General features: G+C 40.4%; 1 protein-coding gene across 1 annotated transcript in view; it reads left to right on the forward strand.

Moving 5' to 3' along the window:
* The first annotated feature begins 677 nt into the window (after positions 1-677).
* INO80D (INO80 complex subunit D) overlaps positions 678-20896 on the forward strand; it is a 58675-nt gene continuing 38456 nt past the window's right edge. The window contains exons 1-3 of the mRNA XM_054044747.1: positions 678-754; positions 14398-14492; positions 14593-14839. Coding sequence (XP_053900722.1) covers positions 14622-14839 — 218 coding nt within the window. The 5' untranslated portion in view covers positions 678-754; positions 14398-14492; positions 14593-14621. The remainder of the gene's footprint in view (positions 755-14397; positions 14493-14592; positions 14840-20896) is intronic.

The following is a 20896-nucleotide window of genomic DNA, read 5'->3' on the forward strand; positions in this document are numbered from 1 at the left end:
TTTCCAGACATCAATTTTTTAAAAAACTGCTACTCAGAGACAGAAAAAAAAAGTTAACAACTTTGTACTTTATGGCATACAAAATAAAATAATTACAAAAACCAACCTCTCACTCTTAATTAAAAATAAATCATAACAAATAAACTTACTAATAAGAGATTTCTTTTTGACCATCCTTCTTTAAAAAAATTTTTTTTTCAGACAAATGATCTTCACTAATTATAAAGGAAAATATTTCCTAAGCCACATGCATTTTTTTTAAGTCACACAAATAGATAAAGTCTTTTTTTATTATTATTTTTAAACTGACACTTTCTATAAAAACCCTCTGTACTTTCCCCCCCTCTCTACTACCTCCAAGATGGTAGGAAAGTTGTTGTTTTGGAGGGCAGAGGAGCTGCTCTCTGATGTTATGTCCTCTCAGTGCCTGTAGTGGTGCTGTAGGAGGCTGCTGGCTCTCTTCTTGAGCAGCCCCAGCAGCCCTGCCTTCTTTGCTGGAGAATATATTCAGGGATTCCCCTTAATAATCACCTACCCTCGGAGCACTTTGTACTTTTAAAATAATAAAAAGCCCCCCAAAGCTTTCTCCCCCACAAAAGCAGGATCTCCTCAGAGCTAGGGGGGCAGCAGCTGCTCAGCACAGAGCCCGAGCCCATTCCCGGTCCCTCTGCTGGGGAGGAAACTCTGATCTGTCAGCCCAGCAGAGGGAAAGGGGGGAGAGGCGAGAGAGGAGAAAAAAAAAGCAGCTGGAAAGGTAAGCCAGGCCCGGCCTGCATCCTCGGGCTTGCGTAGCGCGGCAGGCGGCGCGCAGGGGGCAGGGCGGGCGGCCACGCGGACTACGCGAGCCCGGGGATTCGATGGAGTGCCGTAGGCCGCAGTGGGGGTGAGGGGTGTCGGAGGGATTTTTAAGACTTTCGGGCGCTAGGGAGGCAGGAAAGCGGGGGTGAAGCGGCCGCTGGATCCCGGGGGACGGGAAGCGGCGCCTCAGTGTGCTTGAATGTAAGGTTAAGGGCGGCGAAGGGGGCGGGTAGGCCTCAGCCCGGCGGGGCCTAGCCGCTCCCCGCCCCCGCCGGTCCCCCCGCTGCGGCCCCCCACTCAGGAAGACGGGCGGGCTCCTCCTGCCCTGCATGTTGCACTGGGCTCCACGGGTTTGGGGGGGTCGCCGAGGCCGCAGCAGAGGTGGGAGCCTCCCCCCGCCCGCCGGACGGGGATGTGGGGGGAGCGCAGCGGAGCCCCCGGGGGGCGGAATTTCATGGGATCATATAATTACTGAAGTTATTTTAATTATAATTAGGGATTGAGAATGACAACCCCCTCCCCCATCGCAGCCTGGGAGGCGGGTCCCGCGGGGGAGGGGGGTGTAGATTGAACAGCAGCCGGCGGCCTTTAAAGTTTAATTTAAGGTTTCCTTTCTCCCCCCCAATAACGTGCCTGTTTTATACCTCCTCCTGCTGCTGCTATTTATAAGTAAAATCATGGGGAGTATATTTTCTTCTTTACTAAATTGGGGGGGGGGGGGTTTAAATCCTTCCTCCCCCCCCCCCACCAACCCGTGTCTCCCTCCTTTCTGTTTCATTATAGCCTCCTCGACCATGTGCATGTCAGTTTTGCTTTGAGTTATTTTGTTTGAATTATAACTTTTTACAGGGTCCCCCCTTGGTTTGTGGAGGGGGCTAAAGGTTTGGGGACCTGAGGAGTTGTTAGACGGACATAGGTTGGTCTCACTAGAAGCAGCCTTGCATCATTTGACTCCTAACTCGTTCTGTAATTTTGAGTGTGAATAAATCTTCCCCCCTCCTTTAGTACTCCTCTAAATTATTTACTCTTGCAGGGTCATTATATCTTTCCAGCTAACTTCTGTGTCTTCTTGCGAGTTTTTTAGGTGCTGTCATTGATAGTCCAAGCACACTGACACATGCAGCGTTCTTGGACTGACTCTAGATTTGTGAATGGGGTGTGTAAACTCCTCCTTATTTGAGGTCTGATCCTGCAGACAATTATCTTGTGTAGTGTTTACTACCGGGGGTACTTTAAGTAAGCCCTATGCTTGGTACTAAGTGTGTGCAGGTTGGGGCCACTGGTCAGTTTTGTATAAAATGTCTAGGGAAAGATGTTTCCACAGACCACTCTTTGATAACAAGAAAGGAAAAACTTTTGCATCCAAAGGTGTTGTCAAACTTGGATCTTGATTCTATAGTCTGACTCTGATAATCTGTGTGCAGGTCATTATGTCTATATGGAATCTCACCCCCTAATTGCAGTATCAGGGCCTGATTTGTCAATCATTTATAGTGGCAAGTAATGAATTTGATGTGAATATAATTCTTACCCAGGAACCCTCTTCACAACCCTAGTACATAAAACTGAAAACGAAAGCAGTTTTCCTGGGGAAAGTCAAGTGTGTTAGTTATACTTGAGAAGAGGGTCCACTGTGGGAGACATGCATCTTGCACAGCATAGATAAAATAGCTCTGATTTTTAATAGCTATAGATACCAGTGATTTGTTCCAGTGCATTTTAAAAATATTTATTAATTGCTTTGTACATATAACATTGAAGCATTTTTAAAAGCAAAAAAAAGCTTGACTTGACACCTGATATTCCACTTTCTGATTTCAGAATAACCAAGTTAGCCCTAATTTTGTTACGTAGCAACCTGCAATAAATGTCTATGTTCCCCATTGTGGGCACTTCTTGAGAGTTGATTTGCCATTCTTCGTAAATTTAGAGGAATATGTCCTATCCATATATTGCCCTCCCCTGTATCAACAGTAGCTCATGTTTGGACTTTGCTGGCAAAGTATTACACTGACTGACAACCCAACCTCCAGAGCACTGTTCTGTTGTAAGAAACTGGCACTTGGAAACCAATGGGACAGCTATAACTTTGGCAGAGCTGACTTATGAACTTCTGAATGAAGGATCCCAATGATATTTTTATTTATACAAAGTTTCTACTTTTTATTTTTATTCTTGTTTTTGGAAAAATTATAGAAACTAACAACATTAAGAAAACATCCCAAATTATCTATATCTATATTTTCTTTTAATGTGTGCGATTCACGTTTTCATGAAAATTTAGGCTCTGATCCTGCAAATATTTATGCATGTGCTTACTTTTACACATTGTTTGGTGTAAATTACCAAAGCTCCATTGTGAAGCTATGATAGTTTACAGCAGCTGAGGGTCTGCTCTGTGAGTACCCCCAGTGACTTATTTTACACACTGTGAGTGGTCCTATTGAAATCAGTGGCGCTGTTCAGTATGTAAAGATAAGCTTATGTGCAAGTCTTTGCAGCATTGGGAATAAAAGTGCATATTTGATTTTTGTTAAACCTTATATGCAAGTGCATAATTGGAATTATTTAAAATAAGTACTTCATAATAGCATGGCCCTCTCCCGGTAGATGTAGAATAGCTGCTAGATGTATTGCAGAATTTTTCTAAAGACAATTAGTTCACTTTCAAACCGTGCAAGTTAAAGTTATAAAGGAGGCCTTTCCTGGAGACGTTTCTGGGTTATCAAGGTTTTCACTAAAACAACAAGGAGTCTGGTGGCACCTTAAAGACTAACAGATTTATTTGGGCATAAGCTTTCGTGGGTAAAAACCTCACTTCTTCAGATGCATAGAGTACTTTCACTCTATGCATCTGAAGAAGTGAGGTTTTTACCCACGAAAGCTTATGCCCAAATAAATCTGTTAGTCTTTAAGGTGCCACCAGACTCCTTGTTGTTTTTGTAGATATAGACTAACACGGCTACCCCCTGATACTTGAAGGTTTTCACTACCTGTCCTTCGCCTCTACATTTTCTCACTGGATTCTAGTTTGTTTTGACATTTATATTGTACCAGTACAATAATTTTTTTTTTTTTTAATGTTATGATGGCTAAAAGATTCCTTAAAAAGAACACGAGTACTTGTGGCACCTTAGAGACTAACAAATTGGTTAGCCTCTAAGGTGCCACAAGTACTCCTGTTCTTTTTGCGGATACAGACTAACACGGCTGCTACTCTGAAAAAAGATTCCTTGTATTCCTTTTTCCGAAGACCTGTATCCTGCAAAGAGAGCGTGCTCTGGCAGAGCAGCATATGTGCAGAGAGCCTGTAGAAGTTGGTGTGGGTCTCGGTGGGCACATGGCTCTGCCTTTGTGGGTCTGACTGCAGTTATATCTTTAAATGCTGCAGTCTGTGTTAATGATAATTCAGAAGACATAGATCCTGATCTTGCAACCCTCACTGACATGAATATTCCCATTGAAGTCACTGGGAATATTTCCTTGAGTAAGGTTTGCAGTATCAGGCTATTTTGCTGTACATATCTCCCTTTCTTTAAATATCCTTTACAGTTAAACTCCCGGCTTCCCCATCTTAAATGGTTACTGGTATTTAATGTTTGTGTATCTTTGTACTGCTTATTCTATGTGCTGATTATTGGGTAAAATGGATCAGCTAGAATTAAAATCCCTACTTCTGTGCACTTTCCAAAGGAGAATAAATAGAAGAATAATTTCAGTTTTATATCAATAAAAGTTAGTTTCTAAGTAGGTCCATTTGCTGCTGCCAGTTGTAATCCAAGCATTGTCTGACCATTATTAATAAGAGTAACACAATTATTTTATTACATTTGAGTACATTTAAAAATGTAATTCTGTTGATCAGAACTGAGCCTGAAGGTTTCTCACTTAGTACATTTTGGTTCCACATTCTCACTTAGTACATTTTGGTTCCATGCAACCGCTTTGTGCAGACTTGGAGCCCTAACAGTTCTAAGAAGACAGAATGAGGACAACATTGTCACTTCTAGCTTCCTAGGTAGATTTTAATGTATGAAAAAATAGTCAAATATAGAATTACAGATAATTAGAGAAAAATGCTATTATGATTAAATTGACATGTTTCTAAAATCTGAGAGCCAACAGGGAAAGCAAGACTATGCAGCTGCCATGAAGGACCTGAATCACTTTGTTTCCTAAAATAACATTCAGGATCAAGTGTTAAATATTTTTTGCTTAAATCATGGCAACATTTTTTAGTCAATGGATTTTATATCAGCAGTGATAATTCACTAATACAAGGTAGGGAGTGTGTGTTTCTGTGTATATGTACATGTTTGGTCAGTCACTGTTGTATCCCAATGAGCCTTGATCCCGCAAATGGACCTTGAGTGAACACTGGCATTCATGTGGAGCACTGTTGCTCTTGGTAGGGCTCTTCAAAGGTCTCACAGATGAGGGCCAGGGATGTTCTAATTATGTTTTGTTAACTCTTGTTGCTGACTATCATTCCCTCCATGCTACTATAAGTCTCTTCTGTCAGAAGATGGAAGATAGTTCTGTTTGGCTAATGGAGTCTTTTAATTTTGTTCTGTTGTTGTTTCCAGAATTATAGCAGATTTGGTTTTGTTATTGAATGTAACAGTGACCTGAGCTGTTAAATGGAATTAAACTAAAGTAATGATTAGATCATAGTATGGGAATAAGGGTTGTAGCTTTATGGTACTGATGAAGATCAAAATGAGGTGTTGTGTGACTTCACTCTGTAGAATAGAAAACTCTTTAAGGAAAGACTAGATGGTGCAAGATTGGTAATATGAAATGGAACATTTCAGCTCTATCACTGATTCTAATCCAGCCCCTATCAGTAACAACTGGAAGTTATTCCTGTATGAAGAACAGGAGTACTTGTGGCACCTTAGAGACTAACAAATTTATTTGAGCATAAGCTTTCGTGGGCTACAGCCCACTTCATTGGATGCATGTAGTGGAAAATACAGTAGGTAGATATATATATACACATACACAGAGAACATGAAACAGTGGGTGTTACCATACACGCTATAAGGAGAGTGATCAGTTAAGGTGAGCTTTTATCAGCAGGAGAGAAAAAGAACTGTTTGTAGTGGTAATGAAAATGGCCCATTTCCAGCAATTGACAAGGAGATATGAGGCACTGTAGGGGGCGGAAAATAAGCATGGGGAAATAGTTTTACTTTGTGTAATGGCCCATCCACTCCCAGTCTTTATTCAAGCCTAATTTAATGGTGTCCAATTTGCAAAGTAATTCCAATTCATCAGTCTCTCGTTAGAGTCTGTTTTTGAAGTTTTTTTTTTTGTAATATTGCGACTTTTAGGTCTGTAATCGAGTGGCCAGGTATGGTGTCTTTCAAATGGCTGGGCTGTGGGATGAGTTGGGTGGTCTCAGTCCAGTTCTGAGTAGATTAGATCCATGTCTCACAAGCCACCAAAATTGCTATGCTTATTGGCAGTCTCAGCAGGGAAGCTAACGATTTAACAGGTGTGAAAGCCGAACCTCTGATACCTAGAGGTGGGCTTTCCAGGTCAGGGTTGAGGAGCAGTGTTGGAGCTAGCACAACTTCTATGCGTGCTGTATTGTTCTGTGAGTAAATAGAGGACTTCGGTCTCTCTGGCCATCAAATTGGCACATTTTAGAAACTCATACATGGAAAATGTATTTGTCTGTCATATGCCATGCATACACGTGAACCAATATCATAACACTAAATCCACACTACACATTTTAAAAATACAAAACAACCAAATTGAAGTGACATCTTTAATGATGACAAGTGTTTGGAAGCTACAATGTGAATCTTAGTCCTCATAATTATACATCTTTTAGCCCCAGACAGATAATTGCAATCCAATTTACAATGCACTTGAGGATTCCATTCCCTAAATGTGCCTCAAACACATAGAAATGTCTATCTCCAAGCATACATTTTAAAATGTAACTAATCTATGTGCATTAAAGTATTATTAAAATATTTGCAGTACAAGTGTCTTCTGAAAATTATTAAGAGTGTATCCTTGGTGTGCTAGATTCCCATGGGCTCTCCCTCTGTGACTGGGCCACCAATTTCCATCCTAGAGTAGAGAACATATCACATAGCAAGTTTCTGCATAAGATAATACTGACATTCAGTATAAAAACAACAAAGAGTCTGATGGCACCTTAAAGACTAACAGATTTATTTGGGCATAAGCTTTCGTGAGTAAAAACCTCACTTCTTCGGATGCATAGAGTGAAAGCTACAGATGCAGGCATTATATACAGACACATGGAGAGCAGGGAGTTACTTCACTTGAAGTAACTCCCTGCTCTCCATGTGTCTGTATATAATGCCTGCATCTGTAGCTTTCACTCTATGCATCCGAAGAAGTGAGGTTTTTACTCACGAAAGCTTATGCCCAAATAAATCTGTTAGTCTTTAAGGTGCCATCAGACTCTTTGTTGTTTTTGTAGATACAGACTAACACGGCTACCCCCTGATACTTGACATTCAGTATATGATTTTACAAGGGGAAATCTCCGCCAGTTTGCTGGGGGATCATGCCACAGAGAGTGGCTTTGCCTTGTGTTCAGCCCAGCCTCACAACATATTCACTCATGATGCTGAGTTAGCTCTCACATACACAGACAGAATATTTACCAGAGGAACAGGTTTTCTCTTTTATTCATCTTCTCAGTAGCAAAACATGGAGAGAATGATATGGTCCTCGATTTGAAATGTTACTGTATTTTGCTGAGACAAAATGGGTGAGGTAGTACCATTTATTGGACCAAGTTCTGTTGGAGAAAAGACAAGCTTTTGAGCTACACAGAGCTGCTCTTCTGGTCACACTGCAAACAACTGTATTTTGCTGATATCTGTTTTCTGGGTCCTCTTGTGTATTTCTCCCTGTTGCCGCTGACTGATATTAAACCTCACTGCTTTAAAATTGTCTAAATATATAGCCCATGCTTCTAAAAAAGTGACTTCTGGTTTTCATACACAGATCTGGTTTTTAAGTAGCAGCTTGTGTGCATACATGGGATAACTGCAGGCACAAATTTGGAGAGAGTTGAAGCCTTCTGAAGATTCAGTCTCTATCATAGGCACAAAAGATACAAATCAAGTTTCAGAAGGTTTTATGCCCTGATATTTTGGGGGCAAAGCACTAGGCTTTCCAGAGGAAGTCCACATTTCACAGTCTTCATCTGTTACTGAATCTTGTGGGACAAAAATAATTTCTCTTCCACCCACTATTTAACAAACATGGTTTCAGTTCTTTTCAGATAAGCTACTTGTGCTTATTGCAATGTATTGCTCTACTTATTAAGTGGCAAGAAATATTCTGTAAAAAAGAGCTGCATTTAATTCACTGTAAAATACAAGTTCAGATCAAAATGAAAAAATATAAAGGTCTTACAATATATAAATGCTATGGTAGTAAAAGAAAAAGCTTCTTTAGATCCAGGGTTACATTTTGTTTATATAGGCCCTGATCATGCAATCAGACCCACGTGGGTAGATTCCTGCACAGCTCCTCTGACTTCATTGTATGGGCACTGGGGTCTGCCCCTGAAGATCGAATTGCAAGATTAAGACATAGGCAACTGCTACAGTTTTATGTAATGGATAGATTTGTTTCTGTTACCGTTGTATATTATTAAATCTACTGTTATATGATTACAGTGATGCAAGTGATCGCTTCCTATCAGACAGAATGTTTCACAAGGTACTGTTCATATGAGTGTGTCTTGGTGCATAAGCACAGAATCCAGTAATTCTAACCCAGTGATTGTTATGGACTGGGATGTGTGGGGTCTGGCCTGGTAATCAGAGCAGGAGTCAGGTCTAGTGGAAGCCAAGTGTCAGCACCAGAGTCAACTGCCAGTTACCAGAGCCAGGGATCAAGTCAGAATCAGAACCAGGAATTGAAGCTGAGGGTCACAGCTGAGGTTAGATGTCAAATGCCAGAGCCCAGGGTCAAGCCAGGGTCAGAGGCTTGGGTCAGAGCCAGGACTGGTAACTGATGATTGGAGGCAGGTTGTAAGGGCAGGCAACTGGAGGAGAGGCCAGGGTCAAGCACAGAGCAGAAGCACAGTGGGAAGAGGAGCAAAGGCAGGGGTGAGGCAGGAGCCAGGAACAGAGCAGGAATCAGGAACGGAGTTGAGGGAAGGGGGGTTTGGGTTAGGTGCAGGAGGCAGGCACAAGCAGAATCCAGTGCAGCCATAATAGGAAGTCATCTTGTTGCTTGGGTGAACTTCCTGTGCCTCCTTCTGACTTAGTGTGGTTGGACCAGTTGGTGGAGCCAACCAATCCTCCAATCAGAGCATCTGTGGGTGGTGCCTTTGCTAACACTGTAGCGCAGTGGTTCTCAAATTTTTGTACTGGTGACCCCTTTCACATAGCAAGCCTCTGAGTGCAACCCCTCTTATAAATTAAAAGCACTTTTTTATATATTTAATATTATAAATGCTGGAGGCAAAGCAGGGTTTGGAGTAGAGACCGACAGCTCGTGACCCCCCCTCCCATGTAATAACCTCGTGACTTCCTGAAGGATCCTGACCCCCAGTTTGAAAATCCCTATTGCAGTGCTACTAGCTTGTCTGTCAACCAGATTTCAGCAGACATTGGGTGCAGGGCCAGGATCCAGCAGCTGTTTGGGGACACCCAGTTCTGGGTTCAAGACCTGGTACTTCACGGTATCAGAGGGGTAGCCGTGTTAGTCTGGATCTATAAAAAGCAACAGAGAGTCCTGTGGCACCTTTAAGACTAACAAATGTATTGGAGCATAAGCTTTTGTGGGTGAATGCCCACTTCGTCGGATGCATGTAATGGAAATTTCCAGGGGCAGGTATAAATGTGCTGGCAAGAATCAGTCTGGAGATAACGAGGTTAGTTCAGTCAGGGAGGGTGAGGTTCTCTACTAGCAGTTGAAGTGTGAACACCAAGGGAGGAGAAACTGCTTCTGTAGTTGGAGAGCCATTCACAGTCTTTGCTTAATGCTGATCTGATGGTGTCAAATTTGCAAATGAACTGAAGCTCAGCAGTTTCTCTTTGGAGTCTGATCCTGAAGTTTTTTTGCTATAAGATGGCAACCTTTCCATCTGCTATTGTGTGGCCAGGGAGGTTGAAGTGTTCTCCTACAGGTTTTTGTATATTGCCATTCCTGATATCTGACTTGCGTCCATTTGTCCTTTTACGGAGTGATTGTCCAGTTTGGCCAATGTACATAGCAGAGGGGCATTGCTGGCACATATAACATTGGTGGACGTGCAGGTGAATGAACCGGTGATGTTGTAGCTGATCTGGTTAGGTCCTGCGATGGTGGTGTTGGTGTCAATATGTGGGCAGAGTTGGCATCGAGGTTTGTTGCATGGATTGGTTCCTGAGTTAGAGTTGTTATGGTGCGGTGTGTGGTTGCTGGTGAGAATATGCTTAAGGTTGGCGGGTTGCCTGTGGGCGAGGACTGGCCTGCCTTCCAAGGTCTGTGAAAGTGAGGGATCATTGTCCAGGATGGGTTGTAGATCACTGATGATGCGTTGGAGAGATTTAAGCTGAGGACTGTAGGTGATGGCCAGTGGAGTTCTGTTGGTTTCTTTTTTGGGCTTGTCTTGTAGCAGGAGGCTTCTGGGTACACGTCTGGCTCTGTTGATTTGTTTCCTTATTTCCTTGCGCGGGTATCGTAGTTGGTATCGTAATGGCTATAGAGGAAATAACTAAAGTACAGAAATCTGGCTTGTTGTGGACACACAAACCTTATTCTGAGCTCACTTACACTCGGGACATGATCAACTTGATCGACTTGAAATCTTGTCAGCAAAATGAGTTAAGCTGACGTTGGGAAGGTCCCATGCTAATTTTTGTGGTTTTACAGTCACGTTTTCCTATTTTAAAAAATCCTTTTCCATTGTGCGTATGAAAGACTGTCACAATTTCCCCCCTCCCCTTGCAGCTCCCCGCTGCTTTCTGTTCTAATAACCTTGGGTTTTCCTTGTAACAATAGCAGGAATAAGCTTTTTGGACAAAAGTCTGTTTGTTTATTTATTTTTAAGTTGTGTGTGTCTATTTTGACATCAATAAGAGTTATCCTGGGGGTAAAACAGGTGTATGAACAAGACTTCCTAATCTGTATCAAAGACACTCTTGTTCCTACCAAGATGTTTGAGATCTCCATAAAGCTTTACTTCTTTTAAAATTTATTTATTTTTTGAATACAATTAAATCACTTTTATCACCTCTATTTCTGTTCCACAAATGCTCATCAGAGAGAGGGAACATAGCCAGCCAATGAATAAAATACTTTATTTGACAGAATGTATTATCTGCATTGCTGATTTTATGATAGATTATTTTTATTTTATAAAAATTGTCTTAAATTAGTTCCTCAAAATGAAGTCTTGAGAATGGCTAACAGGATTTTGGATGATGCAGGGAATGATTCTCATGTTGGTACAATGTCAGTGATATGTATATGAACCCTGTATAGTTAGTGTGATTTTGACTTCAGTGCAAAGCTTTTGAAACCGTTTGAAAATGTGATAACTTTCCAAACCATAGTTTCAAAAGGGAATCCTTTTGTCTAATAGTTGGCAAGGGCTTCCTCATAAGGCTACTTAAGCGTGTTTTACAGAAACATCTTTTCCTTGATTAATCCACTTTCATGAGATCATTTTGCTGAAATACTGTTCCTCACTACAGTGGACTGATCCTTCACTGCCTTCCTACTTGATCAGTCACGTATGCCAATGAAAAGCAGGCCTAAAATGCTGCTGATTTCATAGCATTTTACACTGATTATACACAGGTAAATGGCTGCACAAGACGCAAGGCAGTGGAGAGTAAGTCCCAGTGTCTGCAGTCTTTGCATCTTAGCATCTGCAATGGAACTGTTTCTTTAATAGAACTATTTTTTGGGGGGGGGGGGGGAGAGAGGAGGTGTAAATTGGCAGTTTTAAAAACAGTTAAAATTAAGAATAGAAATAAACAAATACTCTTCTCTACGTTTTTCATTACAGGAAATGGTATAAAAATATAGTTTAAAAAATTTCTTTGTGAGTCGCCCAGTTTTCAGAGGTGGCTGTGGTTGCTACAGGTGCTCTATACCTCTGAAACTCAGGCTACTTATTTAGGTGCCTAAATGGGGATTTAGTTGCCGAACATTAGGCATCCCAAGTTTTCAAGGATTTGCCCAAATGGATTATCAAACTTGTGTTAAATAATCTTAATTAACCCACATCCTCCTCTGCAAAAGCCCAGGAGAACCGTTGGAATTTGCAGCTTCTCCTGAATGTTACCAAATCCAAGCTCTGATTAACCAAGGAGGGAAGCAAATTTTGACCAGGCAGTTAACTAGAGCACCTCGGATTATCTCAACTGCCATAGTAATAGATGAAGCCATCTTTCAAATAGCTGGGATCGAAACCATTTATGGGTTTAAAGAGCAAATCCAGTGCCTTAACAGTCTTTGCTTTATTATTATTATCATTGTTGTTATTTGTACTACTGTAGTGACTAGGAGCCCTGTTCATGGACCAGGACCCCATTGTGCTAGGCGCTGTAGAAACACAACAGAAAGATGGCCCCTGCCCCAAAAAGCTTACAGTCTAACTATGACAAGAGACAACAGATGGATACAGACAGACTGGGAAGTACAAGGAAACAATAGATCTCCAATCCATTCTGATGGGATATATTCTGGTGACTGGTTTTGAATTTCTATAGTACTTGCTCCTTGGTGCATTCAGAGAAATTGGTTAAAGTGTTGGCTTGAATAGTATAATTTGGGGTATGATAAGATGTTGATTTATATTTGTACTTCATTGTTCTGGTGCAAATGAAGTACTAACGTCACGTGTGTGCGCGCAGAGAGTGATCTGGTATAAAAGTTTTATTGCATGTGTTTGGAATGGCCCTTGTTATTCACAAATGAGTTATGTAGCTCCCCCCAAACTTATCAGTAAACACTTTACAGCATATTACCCCATCGTGTATTCAGTAGTATATATCAAATATGTTAGATGTAAAACTGTCAGGAATGTTTTATAGAATTTGTTTAGTTTATTGAAATTGTGTCTTGTATCCCTTTCCTTGTAAATCCAGGTGCTTTTGTTACCCTAAGTACTACTGTGCAATGCTTGGTGTGAGAGACATTTTAACTAACACTCACAAAAATGACTTAAAACGGCTTTTCTAGACCTAAAAATGTCACAGCACTAAAGTAGTTCTCAGGGAGCTATCAGGCAGGAAGTGATCACTAGACCATAGTGGTCAAGTATCAGGGGGTAGCCGTGTTAGTCTGTATCTACAAAAACAACAAAGAGTCTGGTGGCACCTTAAAGACTAACAGATTTATTTGGGCATAAGCTTTCGTGAGTAAAAACCTCACTTCTTCGGATGCATCCGAAGAAGTGAGGTTTTTACTCACGAAAGCTTATGCCCAAATAAATCTGTTAGTCTTTAAGGTGCCACCAGACTCTTTGTTGTTTTTGTAGACCATAGTGGGAAGTTCCCATTTCCAATATATAAAGCTCCCTTTCTAGTCCCGTGGGGCCACTGGATAATTAACTTTTAAGTTATGACATTTTCATTTATAGAAAAGCTGCTGTGGCCCAGGACTGAACTAGGCTTCAGGTAGGAGTGTAATTTTTTGGGTGGGGAGGAGGAAACCTTTCTCTGGCAGACTTTGAAGCTCCACTGTGGTTTGCGATATTAAAATATTTCCCAGGAAGAAGAATTAGTGGGGGAGAGGGTAGGTCAGCTGGTCCTGGGTATGTGTTAAATTACACAAGCATATGACAAATCAATTTATCACATGAATAGCACCTCTACGTACATGGTGTACAAAACTTAATAATTGAAAAAATAGAGCACACCAAGTTCGGGACTGCGTTTCAATTCTTCAGGGTTGCTTGTTTAGTTAATAGTTGAACTCGATCATTACAAACAGTTTTGCACAGTGTAAGTTGGGCATTAGCAAAGCAGCTGCATCATGTATGTAGAGCTGAACCTAATTGAAAGCTGCTTTGGAAAAGAAGGACGTGATTGCTAAAAACTCCAGAGTGGTGGGGAATCAGAAATGAAAGGGGTGGCATGTGAGATCACAAATTTCTTTCTATATACTTTAGTAACCTCTGCATTTAAAAAATGACTCCCTGCTACAGCTAATGGGTGAAATTCTGGCTTTCCTGAAATCAGTGGGGGTTCTGCTATTGACTTCAGTAGAGCCAGGATTTCACCCAATAAGTATGACGAAGTAAGAAAAATCTGGCTGGCCTTGGAAAAGGCAGATTACAGATTTATGCAGTCTGTGGGGATTACAAATTCCGAAAACCATACACCAGATGTGGGCCATGCAGTTATAACACAAACTTACTGTGCTGCATGAGTGCTAAAATTAAATTAAATACTAGCGTGCAAAAATTTGGGTTAGTGATATGTCTACATTCCAGTTAATAATTGAATGTGGATTATCTAATTAATCCAGTTTGTTGGGTGTTGGCTGAGCCACGTGCTGAGAAACAACATCCAACACCTTGCTTACTATGCAAAACGGTCCTGTCTGCTTTAATCTTGACCGATTTGGACCTTTGATATTTTTTCTTAGACAATCTGCTTCATCTGACTCGTCATCATTCCAGGATAGTGGTCTCCTTGGGGCTCTCTCCTAACATTGATATGGTACAGAAGATTTAAAATCAGGTACTGTCGTGTGCCCTTCCCCTCAACAAAAACAAAATGCAGAACTTAATGCATCGTTTTTTTCTCATGTGATTTATCTTAATATTTTTGGTTCTTTCAGCTGATGTTCACAAGGAATAGAGTCACGTGATGTATGAAGGCAAACACATACACTTCTCTGAGGTTGACAATAAGCCCTTGTGCTCCTATAGCCCCAAACTGTGCAAGCAGAGGCGACTTAACGGCTACGCCTTCTGTATCAGACACGTTCTGGAGGACAAGACTGCCCCCTTCAAGCAATGTGAATATGTGGCCAAGTATAACAGCCAACGCTGCACCAACCCTATCCCCAAATCTGAGGACCGTAGGTGAGTGATGGTGGCCCTCCATGAATTGAAAATAGCTTCAGTCAGCTTGGCTACAAATTTGGTCTTACTGATTGGGAACTGTCTTCATGGTTAGGGAGAAAGGGGTCAATAGATTGAATATCAGTATGTTTCTGTAAGTCTTCTTTTTTTTTTTAAAGACCAATATGTTTTTTTGTTATTTATGGGGAATCAGATGGGGGAAAAGGAAGAAGCGAAGTATATATTCAAGCAAGATTATTGCTTTTCCTCAAATTTCACTTCAGACTCTACTGATCAAACTGATTACATAATACTTACTTTTCCACTTCATTTGTTTAGCTACTGAGTATACCTGGGAATTGATGCTCTTAAAAGGTGTTTGAATTGCTTGAGGAAGATTGTGGTTGGACATCTGGGTTTGGTGGGGTGGCAAAACGTATAGCTGGGGAGTTGCAAGAGTGCATAGGCTCCTGGTGAGAGTTTGGGGAGCTCAGGACAGAGTCAAAGTTCAGGGCTCCATCAGTTTAGGTACTCACATGGCCCCTATAACCATATTATTTGAGCACCTCACACATGTTAATAAATACATCTTCAGAGTATCCCTGTGCGGTAGGGAAGTATTATCCATATCTCACAGTAGGAGGATTGAGGCACAGAAATTAAATGACTCGCCCAAGGTTACATAGGAAGTCTGTGGCAGAGCCAGGAATTGGAACCAGACTTCCAGAATCCCAATCCGGTGCCTTAGCCATAAGATCATTCTTCCTCGCCCTTTAAGACTGGTTTAAATATTGACATCATTGGAGCTGCATGGGGTGTAAGTAAGGGCAGAATTTGGTTTTAATTTCCTTATGTTGTGGCTTTCAGCATACAAGTTGTGGTCAGAAATGTGGCTGACTTCTAATTTTGGCTACATGGTGCCCATGACATTATATTTCTGAAGACCCACTATCACACTTCTCACCACTAGTATGGTATTTCAAACAATGAAATAAAGTGTTTATTAACTATCTGAGATTGGAATTTGTTCCATGTAAATCATTATTTTTAACCCCAAAAGTAAACAGAATATGACAAAAAAGAAATGGACAGCTCTTCACTGACCTTTCATGTTATTAGCTGCCATTCGCTAACCTTTCACATTATTAATAGTGTTCCCACTGTGCCCTATATATAACTTCCTTTTCGGATCCCAGCTCCCTCTCTTCTCTGACACAACAGTTGGATTGTGTTCTAAATTAACTTGCACTTCACCTGCCATTTCAGTTGAAGAGACTGATGAAGTGAGAAGAATGTTTATCAAAAGCTCTAGGGCAAATGCTCAGATGGCACAGTATGAATAATTTCAAGCCATGATTTGATAATCATTGACCGTTCCTCTGCTAGTATCCAATAGAGACTGGAGATAAGTTTAAAAAAAAATCATAATGGAAATTGTCAGATCAAATGATACATTGTCATTTCAGATGCAAGAACTAAGTGGGCCAAAGTCCCTGTTCAGCTTCTAATCATAGTTTTTATAAAACCTACAAAACTTAAGTGAAAGTTCCTAGGTCCCATGTGTCCCTATGTAATTTGATATTAATCTTTCAAGCGTGAAACCAATTCATTGTGTAAAATAAAATGTATCAAAATGTGTACAGCACACTATGATAACTTCTGGAGTGTGTTGTATTAGAATAAACTGCATGATAAGCGTTGCATTACAGCATTTGAAAGTTGAGGATAGCAGGTGTGTGAAGAAGGGAATAAAACTTTAATCTCAAATGAGAGATGTTGGAATGAATATTTTCAAAGACTGCGTCTCAGAATAGAGTTTGCAGTTTAGCAATAGGGTTTCATGAGTTTCCAATAATAAGTTTGGAGCAGACACAAAATGACAGTTCTTGGCTGATGTGGATATATCTATATCATGGGAGACTTACTTTTCACACTCAGTTCAGTATGGAGATATTTGCCATTTCTTCATCCTTTGCTTGCCACCTTTAATTTTCTATGCCAAGACTTTGTATTTCATCTGACATCAGACAACCCACTTTCATTATACAGTTTGTTACATAATTGTGTAGGATCAGAAGTGAGCCATAGAACGCTTCGATAACTTTCATCTTCGTCCTATATAATTTGGAAGCTTATAAAAAAAACTTACAACAAAGGAGGGCAAAAGCACTTGCATGCAAAAAGCCTCAGATCTGATCAGGAGACGATAAACAAAATTATTTCCCGACCTCCAAGCAGAAAAATAGTTAATATTCCTTTAACTTATTAAATTTATTATTAACCATTCAAGTTCTTCAAATTAAATCTATTAGTACACGACTTCATCACCTCAATTAGAAGTCTATTCTGCCTATTCAAGCCTCTCTATAAAATTACATGTTCCCTCTTAACTTTGAATTTGTCCCCTAATTCTGATCTGTCCAAGTACTGCAAATAGATAACGAAACTCAATTTTATTATTTTAAATATGTTGCATTACACTTTATATAGATTAAACACTTATTTCATCTCTTAATTGTCTTCTTTCAAAATGAAATAAATCCACATTTGTTAGTCTCTTCTGATTTGTAAGTCCCTCCTTTCCATTTTTTCATCTTTCTTAACATACATGATTCTCTTCAATTTAACTAGATCTTTCTTTAAATAAGATAATTGGAACTCCGCACTACTTCAAGTCTTGTATACACTAGAAAGCAGAATGTGTTAGACATCAGGTGTAAACATAGCTCTCCTTATCCCTACCCCCTTGAAGTGATTGTTCTGCTGGAAGCCAGTGGAGCTTAATATCCTTTGTACACTTCATATTTGACTGTTAGCCCTAATAGGGATCAACCACATTCCCTTACAGTGTGTGTTGATCACAGTTCACCCTGCCTACACCAGAGTGACAGGTGTTTTTATCACTGATTTCGGGATGGGGAGGAAGAAATGATCATATGTAACATTCAGTATAAAATACTTAGGGCTTCTGATTTTCAGTTTTAACTGATAAACATCCGTAAAACACTACCCATCAATAGAAATTGGTGATTATCCAATAAACATTACTTGTGTATATAAGGGCTAATCTACAAGGAGCAGTAATGTGGACTACGGGAATATGATTTTAACTGCACTAATGTGTTGCACATTAATTGGTCTATGTAGACCCTGCTGATGTGCACTAAAGATTCTCTAGTGTGCTTTAATGTAGTGCTGTGTTTGAAACAGTACTATGTTAAAGCGCACAAGGGAACATTACAGAGATTACTCATTACAATATATTCAAAGAGAGCCCTGAACTACCTCTCCTTCCCCCCGATTTTGGACATATATATAAAACTCAAATTGCTAAAAATACCCCCCCCCCCCCCCCCCCAATGAAACTAATAACCTTAGAAAAACAGAAGTCCTAACCTTACACATAGCTTAAAGAACAGACTTACCCTTTGTTTGTAGCATAGGAATGAAATGATAGCCCGATACCTGTATAAGTAAATGTTCTATTAACCTTAAATCCTGCAGCACTATCCGGTAAGGATTTAAAAGATCCAAAGCCTTTCCCACTACCTTATTCAAGAGAAAATGTCCGATTAAAAATTATTTATATAAAAACAAATAGATTGCAAAAAATGGTCAGTTTCAGGCTAACTCCCTGTCCTTTGTTACTTGTTTTTTGTGTTTCCTTTGATTTGGGCAATGAAAATAGATTAGTCAGTTTCACCTTCCGGCTCATGCCCAAGTACAGGGCTGTCTTGTTTGGGATACAAACACTACAGTGAAATGTTCAAACCAAACCAAACTATTTTTATTGGAATAACAACAACAAAACCATGGAAACATTTCCATTGTGCTTGTTTTGTACCTTTTTTTTTTTCTTTTTTTCTCCCTTAAATCATTCTGACAGTGTCTCTTGCTAGACTGACACCTATATTAGTTTAAAATACTTAATTTCTTAACATTAAGCATGTGAGTACTCCCATTGACTTCAACTGAAGCAGTATTACGTCCTGAATGACTTTTATCTATTACAGCAGTCAATTTAAAAAAAAAAAAAAAAAAGGTATTTCAATACGCCTTCTGCAGGAATCTCCTTCTCACACTTTTCCACAAAGATTGCACACATTTAGTATCAGCCCTCTGCTTTCCACCTATTAATTCATTACCTTTTGTAATCTATTAACTAACTTACATTTAGACAATAATCTACAGCAGGGGTTATCAAACTTCATTGCACCGTGACCCCTTTCTGACAACAAAAATTACTACACGACCCCAGGAGGGGGGACCGAAGCCTGAGTCTACCTAATTCCCACTGTCCCATATGAGGGAGCCAAAGCCTGAGTCCCACTGCCCTGGGCGGGATAGTGGTCAAAGCCAAAGCCCAAGGGTTTCAGCCCCAGCCAGGGAGCCTGTAACTGAGCCCCGCTGCCCAGGGCTGGATCCCTCGGGCTTTGGCTTCAACCCCAAGCCTCAGCAAGTCTAAGCCAGCCCTGGCAACCCCATTAAAATGGGGTCGTGACCCACTTTGGGGTCCCGACCCACAGTTTGAAAACCGCTGACCAATAGTGTTAAATTTTGTCATGAGGTTTTGAAAATACAGGTTTTGAAAATATTAAATCAATTGTTCCTCTCCACATAGACCAAAAATAATTTCATTTTAAAATGCATACTGACTCATAGTTGTTAAATAGTACCTCCCCAAACATGTCTCTAAGATATCAATAAATATCTCCAGTTTTTAATATAGATGTTAAATTTTCAAGCCCGTAATTTTCAGCCTCCTTCCTTGAATCTTTCTTTTTAAATATAAGAATTATGGTCCCCAATCCTGCAACTTGAAATAGGCAAACCTCCATTGGCATCAGAGACTCTACACTAGTGCAAAGAAATCATAGTTGCTATTTCTCAATCACCTGATGGTACTAGAGTATCTAGACAGCCTAGAATTAATTGTTTCTGTTAGATCCCCTAATCTAGTATGTCATCTGTCGCTGTAGATCATCATTACCCCTAGTCCTTTAGTTTTAATACATCTGAGACAGACTATCAATGGTTTTAAAATAAAATTAACTAGAAAAGAGTTCATTTTATAGCAGCTTGAAATCCATATTTGTGCTATAATGTGTGTGTGTGTGTGTATATTTTCATTGCATTATATAAGCAATGCACAGTGATGCCAGGATAGAACACTTTTGCCTATATTAATATAGTTTTTGATCTGATTTACTCAGTTGCTCTTTATGATACGTACTTAACCATGGAAAATAACATACAGCTAAAGCCATTTATTTAGTTGCTTAATCATCAAACACAAATAGTGGCCCTTCTCAGCAAAGATCTCCAATTCAAGACTGGCCATGGAAAAAGCCTCTTGTAATTTGTCTCTCAGTCACAGAAGTGTATTAACTCTATCTTTTCAGCGTACACCATACTAAAACCATGCAAATTCACTCTCCATGAAAGAACAGCCTGATAGCAGACGTAGTAGTCTCTATTATAATTTTAAATATGGGATTTTAAAATGGTTCCATTTGACTGGCCCTTAATAGCTTTCTTCTTGTCAGTGCCCTTCAGTTTATATTCTAATGCAGTGGTTCTCAAAATTCCCCCCCCCCGGACTACTTGAAAATTGCTGAGGATCTCGGCAGACCACTTAATGATCTTTCCAAATGTTGCTTATACTGTTCGCTAACTATTGCAAAGCGCTTTGGATAAAAATACTATATTAAAAAAAATAATAATAATAATTAACGTTTTTTTGTTCTAAAAATAAAAAGCACACAACTCATATTTTAATATCCGTATTCTTACCTTTCTAATGCAATGGATGTGCCCTCTCTCCCCCGCCGCGGCAGTCCCCAAGCTGGGGCTGGGAAGGAGAGGGGGGTCTCTCCCTCTCTCCCCCACCGCAGCAGCCACCGAGCTGGGGCTGGGAAGGAGAGGGGTCTCTCCCCCCACCGCGGCAGCCCCTGAGCTGAGGTTGGGAAGGAGGTGGGTCTCTCCCCAGCAGCCACAGCCTGTAGCTGGGGAAAGTTGCCTCTTTCTCTGACCACCACAGCCCTGCACGTCCCAAATGCCCCTCACCCCCTCTTCTCA

Source organism: Malaclemys terrapin, chromosome 11, assembly GCF_027887155.1.
Source record: "Malaclemys terrapin pileata isolate rMalTer1 chromosome 11, rMalTer1.hap1, whole genome shotgun sequence".
Lineage (NCBI taxonomy): Eukaryota > Metazoa > Chordata > Testudines > Emydidae > Malaclemys > Malaclemys terrapin.